The sequence below is a fragment of the Chiloscyllium punctatum genome, chromosome 12, assembly GCF_047496795.1.
Source record: "Chiloscyllium punctatum isolate Juve2018m chromosome 12, sChiPun1.3, whole genome shotgun sequence".
Classification (NCBI taxonomy): Eukaryota; Metazoa; Chordata; class Chondrichthyes; order Orectolobiformes; family Hemiscylliidae; genus Chiloscyllium; species Chiloscyllium punctatum.
In genome coordinates, this window is record NC_092750.1 from 28,428,504 (window position 1) to 28,444,106 (window position 15,603).

The 15,603-nt window shown below is 40.9% G+C and overlaps 1 protein-coding gene across 1 annotated transcript in view; it reads left to right on the forward strand.

Moving 5' to 3' along the window:
• The window catches only part of cfap92 (cilia and flagella associated protein 92 (putative)), a 79,896-nt gene that overhangs the window by 19,974 nt on the left and 44,319 nt on the right, over positions 1-15,603 (forward strand). The window contains exon 8 of the mRNA XM_072582210.1: positions 2,489-2,592. Within this exon, the coding sequence (XP_072438311.1) occupies positions 2,489-2,592 (104 nt within the window). The remainder of the gene's footprint in view (positions 1-2,488; positions 2,593-15,603) is intronic.

Consider the following 15,603-nt stretch of genomic DNA (forward strand, 5'->3'; position numbering starts at 1 on the left):
TCGGCCAGATAGAACTCATAAAATAGGAGATCTCTGATTGGGGCTGTTAAGTTGCCTCAATCAGGAGCCCTGGCTGAGGGATAAGTACAGATGTGTCAGAGTTTCTGTTCACTCTAAGAAGTGGCTCTGAGGATGCTGGATCAGTGTCAAAGACCCTCCACATATAAATAAAAGATGACTTGATGATGAGATACTGTCCCCTATGAGCTATATCAACATAAAATCTGATGTGTGTTTCTGTACTATAACTGGTACCTGGATATAGATTCTTTATTATTTTCTTAAATGAACTATGTCGAAGTTAGTTTTTATGTGATGCTTGGAGGTGTATGCAGAAAAAAATTCTCAGCCTCAATGATTCAAATGATGATTTGAAAAGGCCATTTCACTGAATATGCCTCAGCACCAAATATCATCATATCCCTTGGATGCCTGGGAAGCATCCAAAGTTCGCTTAATGTTTGAGATTAATGTTTTGCTGAATGACAAATATGTACTGATGGTGTGGAGCCTCCGCTGCTGGCTGAATGTATTGGAAATTCATAGGTGGGTTGTCAAGTGCTTATTGCCATTCTGCTAAAGCACTGCCAAAGTTATGACTGGAGCTTACTGTAATGGCCAAGCAGTTTCAGAATCAATATGTTAAAGAATTTGCTAAAGACAACCCAGAATATTTTTTTAAAAAGTATGAGTTGATAGAACTCATTTCTTAATGCTTTGTGTTATAGCCCAGAACTCAACTTCCAGTAATACCAGCGAGATTTTCTCTGAAGGCTTTTATACAAGAATGTAAGAATATGAGAGCCTGCGTTGACCCTGCAGCCTTGTTTGCCATTCTAGATTGTGGTTGATCATCTACCTGTAGCGTTTATTTCTACCTGTAATATGGAGACCCACCACATTGAATTTTGCCTCTAACTTTCCTCCTTGCTCCCAAGTGCTAACATTACACTTAATGGTCTTGTGCACTCCCCTCTGTGGAGGGCACGATGATGGTCATGCCTATCAATCTCTCTCCAGGAGCCTAATATGCCTCCGATACTATTTCATATTTCACCCTTAGAGCTTGATTATTCTTCCCTAACCATCCTTGTCTCTTCAATGTGTGGCTCTGCTCCACACCCACCACCTTTTGGCAATAAGCCTCCCTTTGCATCTAGAGTCTACCTTGCTCCCTCCTTAGTGATCAATGCATGAAAATCCAGGATTGCGTTTGTCCTAGACGTCTGACTGACTTCAACAAACCGACTCTAAATATATTGACCAGACCCTCAGTCTGTTATTGCAGCTTCCTGACTGATGATTCCCCTAACTGCTTGTGATTGCCCTAAAGAACTGATTGTTGGCAATTCCCTGGATTGTAGTTGGACGTAGCCCCTGGCCCATATCGAGAAATTAGCTTGGCCAAGCCCTTGGTCTATGTGCATACTGTGCTTGTGATTTATGGTCTGAGATCTACTTTCTGACATGGCCATTAATTTGCATAGTATGTTTGCTACTCAGGCAGTCGGAACATGCCATAGGTTTTAGATTGATATTACATTATATTGAACACGGTGTTCTATTTTTCCTGTCCATTACTTGAGCAGTCCCTTTCATTTACGTATTCTGGGACCTGCCCTATGTTTTGGTTACGCATCGTGCATGACCAGAAGTTGCATGTATCAGTATGGCATCTGTTGAACATCCCATGGAGCATGCCACAAAATTCAAAGCTCTAATGCCAACTGTAAATTCTGCCAAAAAGCTAAATAATATTGTTTGTGCCTTTACGAATACTTAAAGTAATTGTTCAGAATATTTGCAGGAATTGTGCCAGGACTTTTATGTAGACCATCTGAAATAACTTATGATCAGCTTCTCGCTTAACTCATGATGTCAGGAGCTGTGATGTGTTTCATGGTGGTCTTCACATTAATTTAGTGGTCCATTCCTTCTGAACTCATTTTTGCCACTGTGGCAGTTTGATGTTCTGTCGTTCAGCTTTCAGGAAGCAGATGGCCATGCATTTTTTTTTTGTGCTAAGCATAAGTAGGAAGGCAAGTGTGCCTGTGTTAAGCAATGACATTGTTAAGGTCCAGTTGTATGGTTTTTCCTATTATTCAGCAGAGGACAGACATTTAATATGTAATATCTACTGTTTGAGATTTGTCGCAACATTGCCGCAAATTATATAAGACCGGTTGTTATAGAAGCTGTCTGAATTAGTAATAGGCTATACTTTTTCAAAAGAAGAGTAATTGACCTCTTAAAAATGTCCCAATTAATCCCAGCCCTGATATTCTGGCTTCAAAGGAAGCCTTTTTTGATATTTAGCTTAACTGTCTGACACAAATTTGTTTCTAATGTCCAATATAATGTGCAATAGTTAATTGAAGCATCATGGCAGTGTGCAATAAATATTCAACAAAGTAGTTCATCTCCAATAAATAAACGTATATTGAATTTTAGTAAGTTCATACAGTTTGTCATATGATTGCTTATTTAGTGAGGAAGAACCATGTGCACACCTCAGACAAAATAAACTAATGAAGAAAAAAAAGACTTTAACATCATCTGCAAAAGGAGTTTCTCTCAAAACAGAAACAGAAGGTAAGTGAAGGTAATATCATGTCATTTAAGTTAATTTGAAAGAAGACTCTGGGTAATTTTCATCTCGAACAGGGAGTGGATGGAAGATGAACAGGGTGATAGTGACCACTGCTGAGAGGAGTCAGCAAGGGAGAAATCTGCATTTCTGCATCCCTTCATAGTTTCAGGTAACCTGCTGATGTAGAACAAGTTCCCCATATGCATCTTCGAAAAGTGTGGCGCTGGAAAAAGCACAGCAGGTCAGAAAACATCGAAGCATCAGAATAAAGGGCTTATGCCTGAAATGTCCACCCCCCCACTCCGCCGCTCCTCAGATGCTGCCTGACTTGCTGTGCTTTTTCCAGCACTACACTTTTCGACTCTAACACTCCAACACCTGCAGTCTTCATGTGCATCTTGGCAAATAAGAGATGGAAAATGTTTGTTGTCATAGGTCTTAACAAGTAAAAGAGGGGTTGTTTGTGACTAAACCAGAAAAAAAGTGCCGTGGATCTGAAGGGAACATTCTTTGTGTTCAGCATGCTTTCCAAGATGACTGCAAGATTTTCAGATACAGCCTGGGAGATTCTGTGAAGTTGTGTAAGCACAAGAAAGCTGAATCTCTTTCAAGCAGATGGTTGGTGGACAGTATGGAAAATTAGTGTGTATATGACATAAGAAGCAATTAGCAGTTTGTCCAGGATCTGACTGCAGAGATGGACAATATTTAATAACTTTACCAGGTTATTAAAACCTCCAAGGTAGAACTTCCTTACCTCCTGAACAACCCTGGAGAAGTCTCCCTTTGCCTTGACCCTTTCAAACCTCAATTCAGTTGCTTTCTGCTCTGATTTCGTGCTTCAAATGCCACTACTACCACCACAATGTCTTCTCCTATTCCGCTCCACACAGTGCTTCTTCCTATTATCATTTACACTATAGTAATTAGGTTCATGTATGTCAAAAACACTTGGCTAGGGCACTTTCATTCTCCTTGCGCAAGAATCTGATACCCTAAAGGGAGGTCAACAAACAGTATAGGAGGAGGCCCTGCCAAATATCAAGCATTCACTAAAAGACCACCATCAGCATAATTGCAAGACACAGTTTTCACCATTGAATATAGGGAAACTGAAAGGACCTTTCCTTCATATTCTCTTCTGTTTAACACTTTCAGATCCATACAAAATGCAACAGTCTGGTAATACATTGACCTGCTATTGCTTTTCCTTTTCACAGAATCCCTACAGTGTAGAAGCAAGACATTAAGTCCATACTGATTCTCCAAAGAGCATGCCCCCTTCCCCCCCCCCCCCCCCCCCAGCCCCCAACGCCCAGGCTCACCATGCTACACTTTCCCTCTAACCCTGCATTCCCCATTGCTAATCCACCTAGCCTGCACATCCCTGGACATTATGGGCAATTAACCATGGCCAATCCATCTAACTTGCACATCTTAGAATAGCTTAAGAATATTCAAACAAGCACTAGGGTCTTGCACCAGGATGAGGAATACCTGGTGGGCATTTCTGTAAGTCAGTAGAAGCTGGGTTTTCAAATGTACAATTGACCCGCACTCATTCAAAGTGATACAAGCACCATGCAAATATTACGCAACCTGCAGTTCATGATTGTAGCATGGAGCCCAATAGTAATTGTACCACTGAGTGTTACTGCATGCCTTGGTTGGGGTTCCAGGGGGGGTTTTGTGTAAGGCTAGTACCAGTTAATGCTGTTCAGCACTATTTAGATTTAAAAACATACAGCACCTATTCTGGTTATGGTCAACATTGTAAATATGGATATTCAAGTTCCAACGTCTGATTTATTTTAATTGTTTATGGGGTGTGGGCTTTTCAAGCTAGGTGAGTATTTACTGCCCTTCCCTAATTACCCTGGAGAAGGTGGGGACGAGGTGCCTCCTTGAACCACTGCAGTCCTTGAATGTAAGGATACTGGCAATGTTGTAACGAAGGGATTTCCAGGATATAGACCCAGTAACAATGTGTGAATGGCAATATAGTTCTACATCAGAATGGCATGTGACTTGAAGAGAATCTTGCAAGTGGTGATGTTCCTATGCATCTGCTTCTCCTTGTCCTTCTAGGTTGTACAGGTCTTGGTTTTGGAATTTTAATATGATACCTTTGTGGACTAAAGTGATTTTTAAAGAGGACAAATGCAACATTCTTGTAAATTTGCTTTGTACTCTCTCCTGAGCAATTGTGTTCTTGTAATTGTACACATAATTCCAGCTGTGGCCTAACCATTGTTTTATCAGTTTCAGTGTTGCATCCCTGATTTTATATTTTGTTTCATCCAATAAAGGAAGCATTCCATAAACTTTGTTTAACTACCTGTCCTGCTATCTTCAGGGCTTTTGGGAATGCACTCAAAGGTCCCTCACTACCTCTACCCATCTCAACATCCTCCTGTTTATTATGTATTCCATAGCTTTGTTTGTCCTCCCAAATGCATTTCCAAACACTTCTCTGGATTAAATTCCATTTGTCATTTTTCCATCTACTCAACCAAGCCATTGATGTCATTCTGGAGTTGACAGCTATTCTCTTCACTAGCAACTACATCACCAATTTTTGTGTAATGTGTATGTTTCCCAGTTGAGTCTCCTATATTTACATCAAAATTATTAATATACACAACAAACAGCACAAGACCCAACACTGACCCCTACTGAATGCCATCAGAAGTTCCTTTTCGTGCACAAATAAATTCACTACCAAATACCCTTCTTGTCCTGTCACTAGCCCAACTTCCAACATTCCTATATTCCATGGACTTTTATTTTTCTGACCCATTTGCCATGTGGGATCTTGCCAAATGCCTTACTAAAACCTTTTGCAACATCCCCTGCACTTCTATCATTCCTCTTTGCTAATTCCTCAAAAAATTCAATTACTTTCCCTTAACAAAACCGTACTGACTATCCCTCATGAATTCAGCCCTAAGTCTCTTTCAGTATTGATTCCAATGATTTACTCATTACTGAAGACAGACTGACCAGCCTATAATTGTGTGGCTTTTCCCTTGCACCCTTCGTAGAGAATAGTCGAAAATTTGCAGATTCTGCATTCTTCCCACAGATACTGACAGACCTGCTGAGTTTTTCCAGCAATTTCTGGTTTTGATATAGAAGCAGAAATTAGGCCAATTGTAATATCCAGTCTGCTCTGCCATTCAATCGTAGCTGATCAGTTTCTCGACCTCATTCTCCCACTTTCTCCCCATAACTTTGATCCCATTGGCAATCAAGAACCTATATTTGTCTTGAATGTACTCAATGACTTGGCATCCACAGCCTTCTGTGGCAATAACTTTTATAGATTCACCACACTCTGGCTGAAGAAGTTTCTCCTTGTCTTTGTTCTAAAGGATCTTGCCTTTACTCAAATGCTGTGCCCACGGATCCTAGTCTCTTCCTGTTAATGGAAACCCCTTCCAATGTCCACTGCGTCCAGGCCATTTGGTATTCTAAGTTTCAATTAGATCCTCCTTCATGCTTCTAAATTCCATCGAGGATAGACCCAGAGTCCTCAAACATTCCTCACGTGTTAAACCTTTCATTTCTGGGATTTTTATCAAATCTCCTCTGGATCTGTCCCAGGGCCACTACCTCCTTCCAGAGATATGGGACCTAAAATAGTTCACAATACTCTAAATGTGGTCTGACCAGAGCCTTCTAAAACCTCAGAAGTACATCCCTGCTTTTATATTCTAGTCTTCTCGAAATAAATGTCAACATTATATTTTTCTTCCTAACTACTGACTCAACCTGCAAGTTTACCTTAAGAGAATCCTGGACTATGGCTCCTAACTCCCTTTGCACTTCAGAAATCTGAATTTTCTCCCCATTTAGAAAATAGTCTATGCCTTTATTTTTCCTGCCAAAGTGCATAACCACATCGTATACCATCTGCCATTTTTATTTTGCTCCCTCTCCTTACCTATCTAAATCTTTCTGCAGCCTCCCTGCCGCCTCAATACTACCTGTCACTCCACCAGTCTTTGTATCATCTGCAAACTTAGCCAGAATGTCTTCAATTCCTTCATCTAGATCAGTAATTCATAAAATGAAAAGTTGTGGTCCCAACATTGACTCTGCAGAACACCACTAGTCACCAGCTGCCATCCTGAGAAGGACTCTTTTATCCACACTGTCTGCTTTCTGCCAGACTGCCAATCCTCTATCCACACCACTCCCTTGCCTTTAACAATATGGGCCCTTATCTTACTCAGCAGCCTCCTTTGCAGCACACTCAGTGAAGCTGGAATTGAATGATTAGTGTCCTAATAGTGGGCGAAAGGAGACCGTCAGCATTATCTGGAAAAGTGAGTTGAGGAAGTCACTGAGTGACACTCTGCACCATATTTCTTTAGTAAGCAGAGAGAAACAGAATGAGTTTGAAACATATCAAAAACATATTAAAACAATCAAAAATCACAACAAGCACATTCATTGATTGTGGATCAGGAGGACAGAGGGCTCCCCTGAGACAAGCAGTCAGCAGCACACAATTGTACAGTCTTAAAATCAAAGCAGGTTCCGAGTATAGACTAAGTAGTGCTTCAGATAAGGCCCTTAGTATATGTTTAATATTCTTTAAACTAGAAGAAATAAGTGCTCTTTCCTTCTGTCAGCCAAAGGCTAACTTGGAACATTGGAGGTGACTTTATCTTTGCATCTAGTTTCTCAATTTTTCCAAAGTCAAATTACATCTCATATACCTGTAATTGGTGTTGTTTGAGTTTTAAACACTGGTCTTGGATTTAATCATGTCACTGAAAATTAACATTGAAATCTTATCATATTAAGATCATTCCCAAAGAGTTCTTTACAGTATACTTACTAATTGTTTCTATTGCAATATTTTGTCTAAAGTCGCCTGTACCCTGGTTGGTCACTCATAATGTTGCTCAGAAAATAATGGTCTCAAATGCATTCCATAAATTTGTTACAGTATTGTAGCTTACAAGACAAATTCAATTTCAGAAAGGACTTAGTGGCACTGTTAGAAAATGGCAAGTAAATGTAATAATTATCTATATTCCCCTGTAGCTGTTGGCCATGAATTCATCCATTTTTAAAGTCAAGAAAGAAGTGAGTGACAGTTGTAATTCATGAAAAATCTCTATAGGCAACATGAAAAATATCTTAAAAATCTTCAATAGTTTCTATATAATGGCAACATAGTAACTGCTGAGTTCAAAGAGATATTAATCATCAAAAATGCAAAGTAAAATGCAAGCTTCTACAAAACAAATATATAAGACAAGATGAAAAAGGAATGTGTAGAGAGGAAATAGCTTTCTTTTATTACTTTATTGTAGTTGGGATCTGAAAAGCTGAAACTCTGAGAAGAACATGTTGCATTACTTGGATAAAGAAATCCTTGTGGCATTTGGAAATTGGCCAGCAGCAATAAATGAACTGTGCTGTTTAACAATGCACACATCCTCATTTTTATGTCAAACCTGCCACAGACAATTGAAACATCTTGCTAAAAGAGAAAACCAGTTGTTGTAGAAACTTAACTAATCCCCTCAAGGAAAGATTCTATTAGAAAACAACATGATCTCAACAAATGCAAAAATACTAACTGGAAGCCAATGAGAGATGATGTTGATCATAGCCTTGCCAATTCTCAACACAAAATCATTCATATTACTATTTTTGTGCCTTGACTTTAGTTGAAACACTGGTTTCATTTTTTTTTGACTGACAGATTTGCACTGTGACATATGATAGTTTATCAAACTAAAGTCTAACAGATGTTAAAATAATCACCTTAGTGAGTTTAGGGGACAGAGATTTGCTTTGTTTCCCAAAGCTCACACTATTTCCTGTTTGTTATCTTTTACCAATCTCCACATTTCACAAGTAAGCAAATTAAGTACAATTAAGAAAAAGACCAACTACAAGTATAAAGCTAATTTTATTTCTAGGATTGACAAAACAACTTATATGGGGTCTCTACACTGCTAAAATGTCCCAAGGGGAATTACTGGCGTGTTATAAAACACATTATTACACCATGCTACAAAAGGAGATATTAAGTAAAGCTTAATTTGCTCCTGTTTAGTCAAAGAGGTAGGTTTTAAGGTGTATCTTAAAGAAAAAAAAATCAAGATCGAGAGCTAGTGAGCTATAGGAAGGGAATTTTAGAGCTGAAGTTCTATGCAACTAAAGGACACAAAGGTTTAGTATCAGAATTAGAAAGTGCAGAGTTCTTGAGGTTATGGAGTTGCAGGAAATTTAATAATTAGAGAAGGATTAGACTACAAGCAGATTTTAAACAAGGATGTGAATTTTAAAGTTAAGCTGTCCCTTTCAGGGAATCACAGTAAGTCAGCAAGCAACAGGATGAACATGACTTGGTGGAAGTTAAGATATGAGCAGCAGAGTTTTGGACAACCTCAAGTTTATGGAGGGTAGAGTGTGGAAGAGCAGCCAGGATTGCCTTGAAATGGTCCATACTGGAAGTAACAAAGACATCAGTGAAGGTTACGGCAGGAGTAAAATCAGGTGAGGAGGCGGAAATAGACAGTCTTAGTGATATAGTGAATCATCTCAGTGATCAGAAACTCATTTCAGGGACCAAGTTTGTGAACAGATTGGTTCCACATGAATAAAGTGCAGAATAGTTATGAATACATACCTCGAATATTGTTCAAAACAGATACATTTGTTGAAGCTTTTCATCTGGCATTCATCAGAATATTCATAAGTTTTCTTTTAATTTAAAGAGGGCAGGTTGATGCTGGTTGGTCAAAACAGTATCCTGAGAAATGACCCTATTTTCATAAACTGAAATGGGTGCAGTTGTGTATTTGTTAATTCTTTCTATAATAAATAGGGTCCTGTGTTATTATATAGCTTCCAGTATGTGAAAGTGTGCCACACTGTGTTAACGTGCCTGATTTAAAATTAAACAAAGCTCGGCAGTTAATTGTCAGTCATCATCTAGTCGGTGCATTCCATATGGCAATCCCTCTGTCAATTAGAGCCCATTTCCAATGAATCCGCTGTCGTTTTACATTCAGGATAAAATGTTGTTCTCCTTTCCATTGTTGTTATTACAAGCATCTTGATGAGTGCAAGTTGGAAATCTTCAAGAAAAATGCCCTTTTTCATCAAAACTGGAAAGTATTGAATTTACTCCCATCATGTGAAGTCTGCTTCAAATCATAAAGACTTATGGCACAGAAATCGGATTGGTCCTCCCTAGTTGTGCTGTTTTCCTCTTTTAAAAAATTATATCTAATTCACTTTTGAAAATTGAATCCGATACCTTGTTGATTTGTGGAGTCCGTCTTCTGTTTTTACTTATATTACTATTTGACAGTGTAGAAAGTCAGGGGTATGCATTTGGTTTGAAATTTATATCCATGTGAAACCCGAACCCAAGCTCTAAAATTTGGAAAGTTGTACGTCTTTCTTGATGCTCAAAGTAGGAGAGCCGGAACCATTCAGAGTTCTTCCTTTAGTTCTTGCAAGTATCAGCTATACTTAGCTTGACAGGTTAAAGATTTAGGCAATTTAAATGAAAGAAACTGTAAAGATTAAAGGAAACAGTAGCTGCATTTTAAGTGAATAGAACAAAGGATTATTTTGGAATTGACCATGACCATTAGAACAATCAGAATGCTGAGTTTATATGCTACTGCCTGTAACACATTTCCAGAAATCTATTTTTAAAATACACTTTCAAATTTCTTATCTTTAAGTAATCATTACCATCCTAGTTCTGTCTTTGTATACTACCACAAAGTGGTTGTGTTTCATTCTGGATCCCACAATTTTCTCTATCACTTTTCTTATCACCTGATAATGTGGAAAATTTGTCCAGAAATGGTCTGTCCACGAAGGGCAGGATAAATCCAACTTGGATTTGCAACCCATTAGTCTACTCTTAATCATCAGTAAAATGATGGATGAACTCATCAGTTGTGCTATCAAGCAGCATGTGATAAGTTTTCTATAGGTATGTTAGGAATAAAAGAATGACTAGGGTAGGAATAGGTCCAATCAAGGATAGTAATGGGAAGTTGCGTGTGGAGGCTGAAGAGATTGGGGAGGCACTGAATGAATACTTTTCGTCAGTATTCACACAGGAACAGGACATTGTTGTCGATATGAATACTGAGGCACGAATAAGTAGAATGGATGGCTTTGAGATATGTAGAGAAGAGGTGTTGGAAATTCTGGCAAGGGTGAAAATAGATAAGTCCCCTGGGCCTGATGGCATTTATCCTAGGATTCTCTGGGAAGCAAGGGAGGAGATTGCAGAGCCATTGACCTTGATTTTTGTGTCCTCTTTGTCTACAGGAGTAGTGCCAGAGGACTGGAGGCTAGCAAACGTGGTTCCCTTGTTCAAGAAGGGGAGTAGGGATAATCCTAGTAACTATAGGCCAGTGAGTCTCACTTCTGTTGTGGGCAAAGTCTTAGAGAGAATTGTAAGGGATAGGATTTATGCACATCTGGATAAGAATAATGTGATCAAGGATAGCATGGTTTTGTGAAGGGCAGGTCGTGCCTCACAAACCTTATTGAATTCTTTGAGAAGGTGACTAAGGAGGTAGATGAGGGGAAAGCGGTAGATGTGGTGTATATGGATTTTAGTAAGGCGTTTGATAAGGTCCCCCATGGTAGGCTACTGCAGAAAATAGAGATATGGCATTGAGGGTGAGTTGGAGGTTTGGATTAGGAATTGGCTGGCTGGAAGAAGACAGAGGGTAGTAGTTGATGGCAAAGGTTCATCTTGGAGTGCCGTCACTAGCGGTGTTCCGCAAGGCTCTGTTTTGGGACCATTGCTGTTGGTCATTTTTATAAATGACCTGGAGGAAGGGTTAGAAGGTTGGGTGAGCAAGTTTGCGGATAATACAAAAGTCGGAGGAGTTGTAGACAGTGAGGAAGGATGTAGCAGGTTACAGCGGGATATAGAGAAGCTGCAGAGCTGGGCAGAAAGGTGGCAAATGGAGTTCAATGTAGCTAAGTGTGAGGTGATTCACTTTGGTAAGAGTAATAAAAAGATGGGGTACTGGGCTAATGGTCGGATACTTGGTAGTGTGGAAGAGCAGAGGGATCTTGGTGTCCATGTACACAGATCTCTGAAAGTTGCCACCCAGATAAATAGTGCAGTGAAGAAGGCATATGGCGTACTGGCTTTTATTGGTAGAGGAATTGAGTTCCGGAGTCCTGAGGTCATGCTGCAGTTGTATAAGACTCTGGTGCGGCCGCATCTGGAATATTGTGTGCAGTTTTGGTCGCCATACTATAGGAAGGATGTGGAGGCACTGGAACGGGTGCAGAGGAAGTTTACCAGGATGTTGCCTGGTATGGTAGGAAGATCCTATGAGGAAAGGCTGAGGCACTTGGGGTTGTTTTCATTGGAGAAAAGAAGGTTTAGGGGTGACTTGATAGAAGTGTACAAGATGATTAGGGGGTTAGATAGGGTTGACAGTGAGAACCTTTTTCCACGTATGGAGTCAGCTATTACAAGGGGGCATAGCTTTAAATTAAGGGGGGGTAGATATAGGACTGATGTTAGGGGTAGGTTCTTCACTCAGCGAGTCGTAAGTTCATGGAATGCCCTGCCAGTAGCAGTAGTGGACTCTCCCTCTTTATGGGTATTTAAGCGGGCATTGGATAGGTATATGGAGGATAGTGGGTTAGTGTAGGTTAGGTGGGCTTTGATCGGCGCAACATCGAGGGCCGAAGGGCCTGTACTGCGCTGTATTCTTCTATGTTCTATGTTCTAAAATGTTCACAGAGGATTGGTTTGGGTTCCATCAGGACCATAAACTCCAGGCTAAAATAACTGAACTTCAAAAGGGAGATGAAAGCAACTGTCCTTGACATCAAAGCAGCATTGGACAGTGTGTGGCATCAAGAAAGTTTTAGCAAAACTGGAATCAAAGGAAATCTGGTTTGGGGGGATGGGGATGCAGTGGGGGGTGGGGTAACTTGTCTAATGGCTGGAAGTGAAAAGAAAGATGGTTGTGGTTGTTGGAAGGCAGTCAATTCAGAAGCAGGACATTGCTGCAGGAGTTCCTCAGTATGGTATCCTTGGCCCAAAGATCCTCAAATGGAAAAGCACGTCTTGGATTTTTCTGAGGAGCATTGCAGATGGAGGCTGTCCCTGGCCAGTGCAGTCACACTGTGACAGCGCTCTCAATACCATCACCATCCTTAACATTTTCCCCTTTCAGGTTCACAAGCGTTAGGGACATTGCCCAGATCCTTCAATCTAGGAATTGCAGTTGCATCATACAGGACATCTCTCATGGATGTGAATCTCTGCAATTTGAAGCAGCAGTCAGCCTATATTGTGTTGACACCATCATAAACTGCACTCATGCAGCTAACAGGACTACAGAGGATCAGGCAACAGCATATGTGAACAGGAAAGTTTTCTGTCACCAACGTTCAGATGGTGTGGGATCATCATTGAAGGATACTGCAATTTGGCACCAGTTTCACAGTCATTCTGGGATACTCATTCACCCAGCAACGTCAGAGGATAGCGAACAAGGGAGATCCCCACCAAACCTGATTGATAACACCTCTCCACTACCATGCAAATGAATTACAGATACAGTGCAACACTTTTTTTCTCCCCTACTCTATAAAGTAAAGGGAACATAGAACATAGAACATTACAGCGCAGTACAGGCCCTTCGGCCCTCGATGTTGCGCCACCCTGTCATACTAATCTGAAGCCCATCCCACCTACACTCTTCCATGTACGTACATATGCCTGTCTAATAACGACTTAAATGCACTTAAACTTGGTGAATCTACGACTGTTGCAGGCAAAGCATTCCATACCCTTGCTACTCTCCGAGTAAAGAAACTACCTCTGACATCTGTTTTATACCTATCTCCCCTCACTTTAAAGTTATGTCCCCTTGTGTTTACCGTCCCAATACTTGGAAAAAGGCTTTCCCTGTCCACCCTATCTAACCCTCTGATTAGCTTGTATGTCTCTATTAAGTCACCTCTCAACCTTCTTCTCTCTAACGAGAACAGCCTCAAGGCCCTCAGCCTTTCCTCATAAGACATTCCTTCCATACCAGGCAACATCCTGGTACCCTTTCCAAAGCTTCCACATTCTTCTTATAATGCGGTGAACAGAACTGTACAGAATACTCCAAGTGTGGCTGTACCAGAACTTTGTACAGCTGCAGCATAACCTCCTGGTTCCAGAACTCAATCCCCTATTAATAAAGGCCAAAACACTGTATGCCTTCAAAGTTTGGGAGAAGATTTGTAGCTCAGGTGCTCGTTGTGGTTCTGTTCGCCGAGCTGGGAATTTGTCTTGCAAATGTTTCGTTCCCTGTCTAGGTGACATCCTCAGTGCTTGGGAGCCTCCTGTGAAGCGCTTCTGTGCTGTTTCCTCCGGCATTTATTGTGGCCTGTCTCTGCCGCTTCCGGTTGTCAGTTCGAGCTGTCCGCTGTAGTGGCCGGTATATTGGGTGCAGGTCGATGTGTTTGTTGATAGAGTCTGTGGATGAGTGCCAACAAACACAATCAACAAACACATCGACCTGCACCCAATATACCGGCCACTACAGCGGACAGCTCGAACTGACAACCGGAAGCGGCAGAGACAGGCCACAATAAATGCCGGAGGAAACAGCACAGAAGCGCTTCACAGGAGGCTCCCAAGCACTGAGGATGTCACCTCGACAGGGGACGAAACGTTTGCAAGACAAATTCCCAGCTCGGCGAACAGAACCACAACAACTGTATGCCTTCTTAACAACCCTGTCAATCTGGGTGGCAACTTTCAGGGATCTGTGTACATGGACACCGAGATCTCTCTGCTCATCTGCACTACCAAGAATCTTACTATTAGCCCAGTACTTTGCATTCCGATTACTCCGTCCAAAGTGTATCACCTCACATTTGTCCACATTAAACTCCATTTGCCACCTTTCTGCCCAGCTCTGCATCCTATCTATGTCTCTCTGCAACCTACTACATCCTTTGTCACTATCCACAACTCCAACAATCTTAAGTGTCATCCCCAAATTTACTAACCCACCCTTCTAAGCCCTCATCCAGGTCATTTATAAAAATGATGAACAGCAGTGGACCCAACACTGACCCTTGCGGTACGCCGCTAGTAACTGGACACCAAGATGAACATGTTCCATCAACTACAACCCTCTGTTTTCTTTCAACAAGCCAAATACTGATCCAAACTGCTATGTCTCCCACAATCCCATTCCTCTGCATTTTGTATAATAGCCTACTGTGGAGAACCTTATCAAACGCCTTATCAAACATATACACCACATCAACCGGTTTACTCTCATCTACCTGTTTGGTCACTTTGTCAAAAAACTCAATAAGATTCGTTAGGCACGACCTACCCTTCACAAAAACATGCTGACTGTCCCTGATCAGATTATTCTTTTCAGATGGTTATAATCAGATGGTTATAAATCCTATCCCTTATAACCTTTTCCACCACTTTACTAACAACTGAAGTGAGACTCACTGGTCTGTAATTACCAGGGTTGTCTTTACTACCCTTTTTGAACAAGGGAACCACATTTGCTATCCTCCAGTCCTCGGGCACTATTCCTGTAGACAATGGTGATTTGAAGATCAATGCCAAAGGCTCGGCAGTCTCTTCCCTTGCTTCCCAGAGGATCCTAGGATAGATCCCATCCGGCCCAGGGGACTTGTCTGCAGTATTTCTAGTACCTCGTCCTTGTGAACCTCAATCTCTTCTAGTCTAGATGCAAGTATCACTGTATCTTCCTCGCCAACATTTTCATTTTCTATAGTGAACACTGTCCAAAAATATTTACTTAGTGCTTCCCCTATCTCCTCTGACTCCACACAAAACTTCCCACTATTATCCTTGATTGGCCCTAATTTAACACTTGTCATTCTTTTATTCCTGACATACCTATGGAACGCCTTAGGGTTAACACTGATCCTATCCGCCAATAACTTCTCATGTCCCCTCCTGGCTCTTCTGAGCTCTCTCTTTTTAG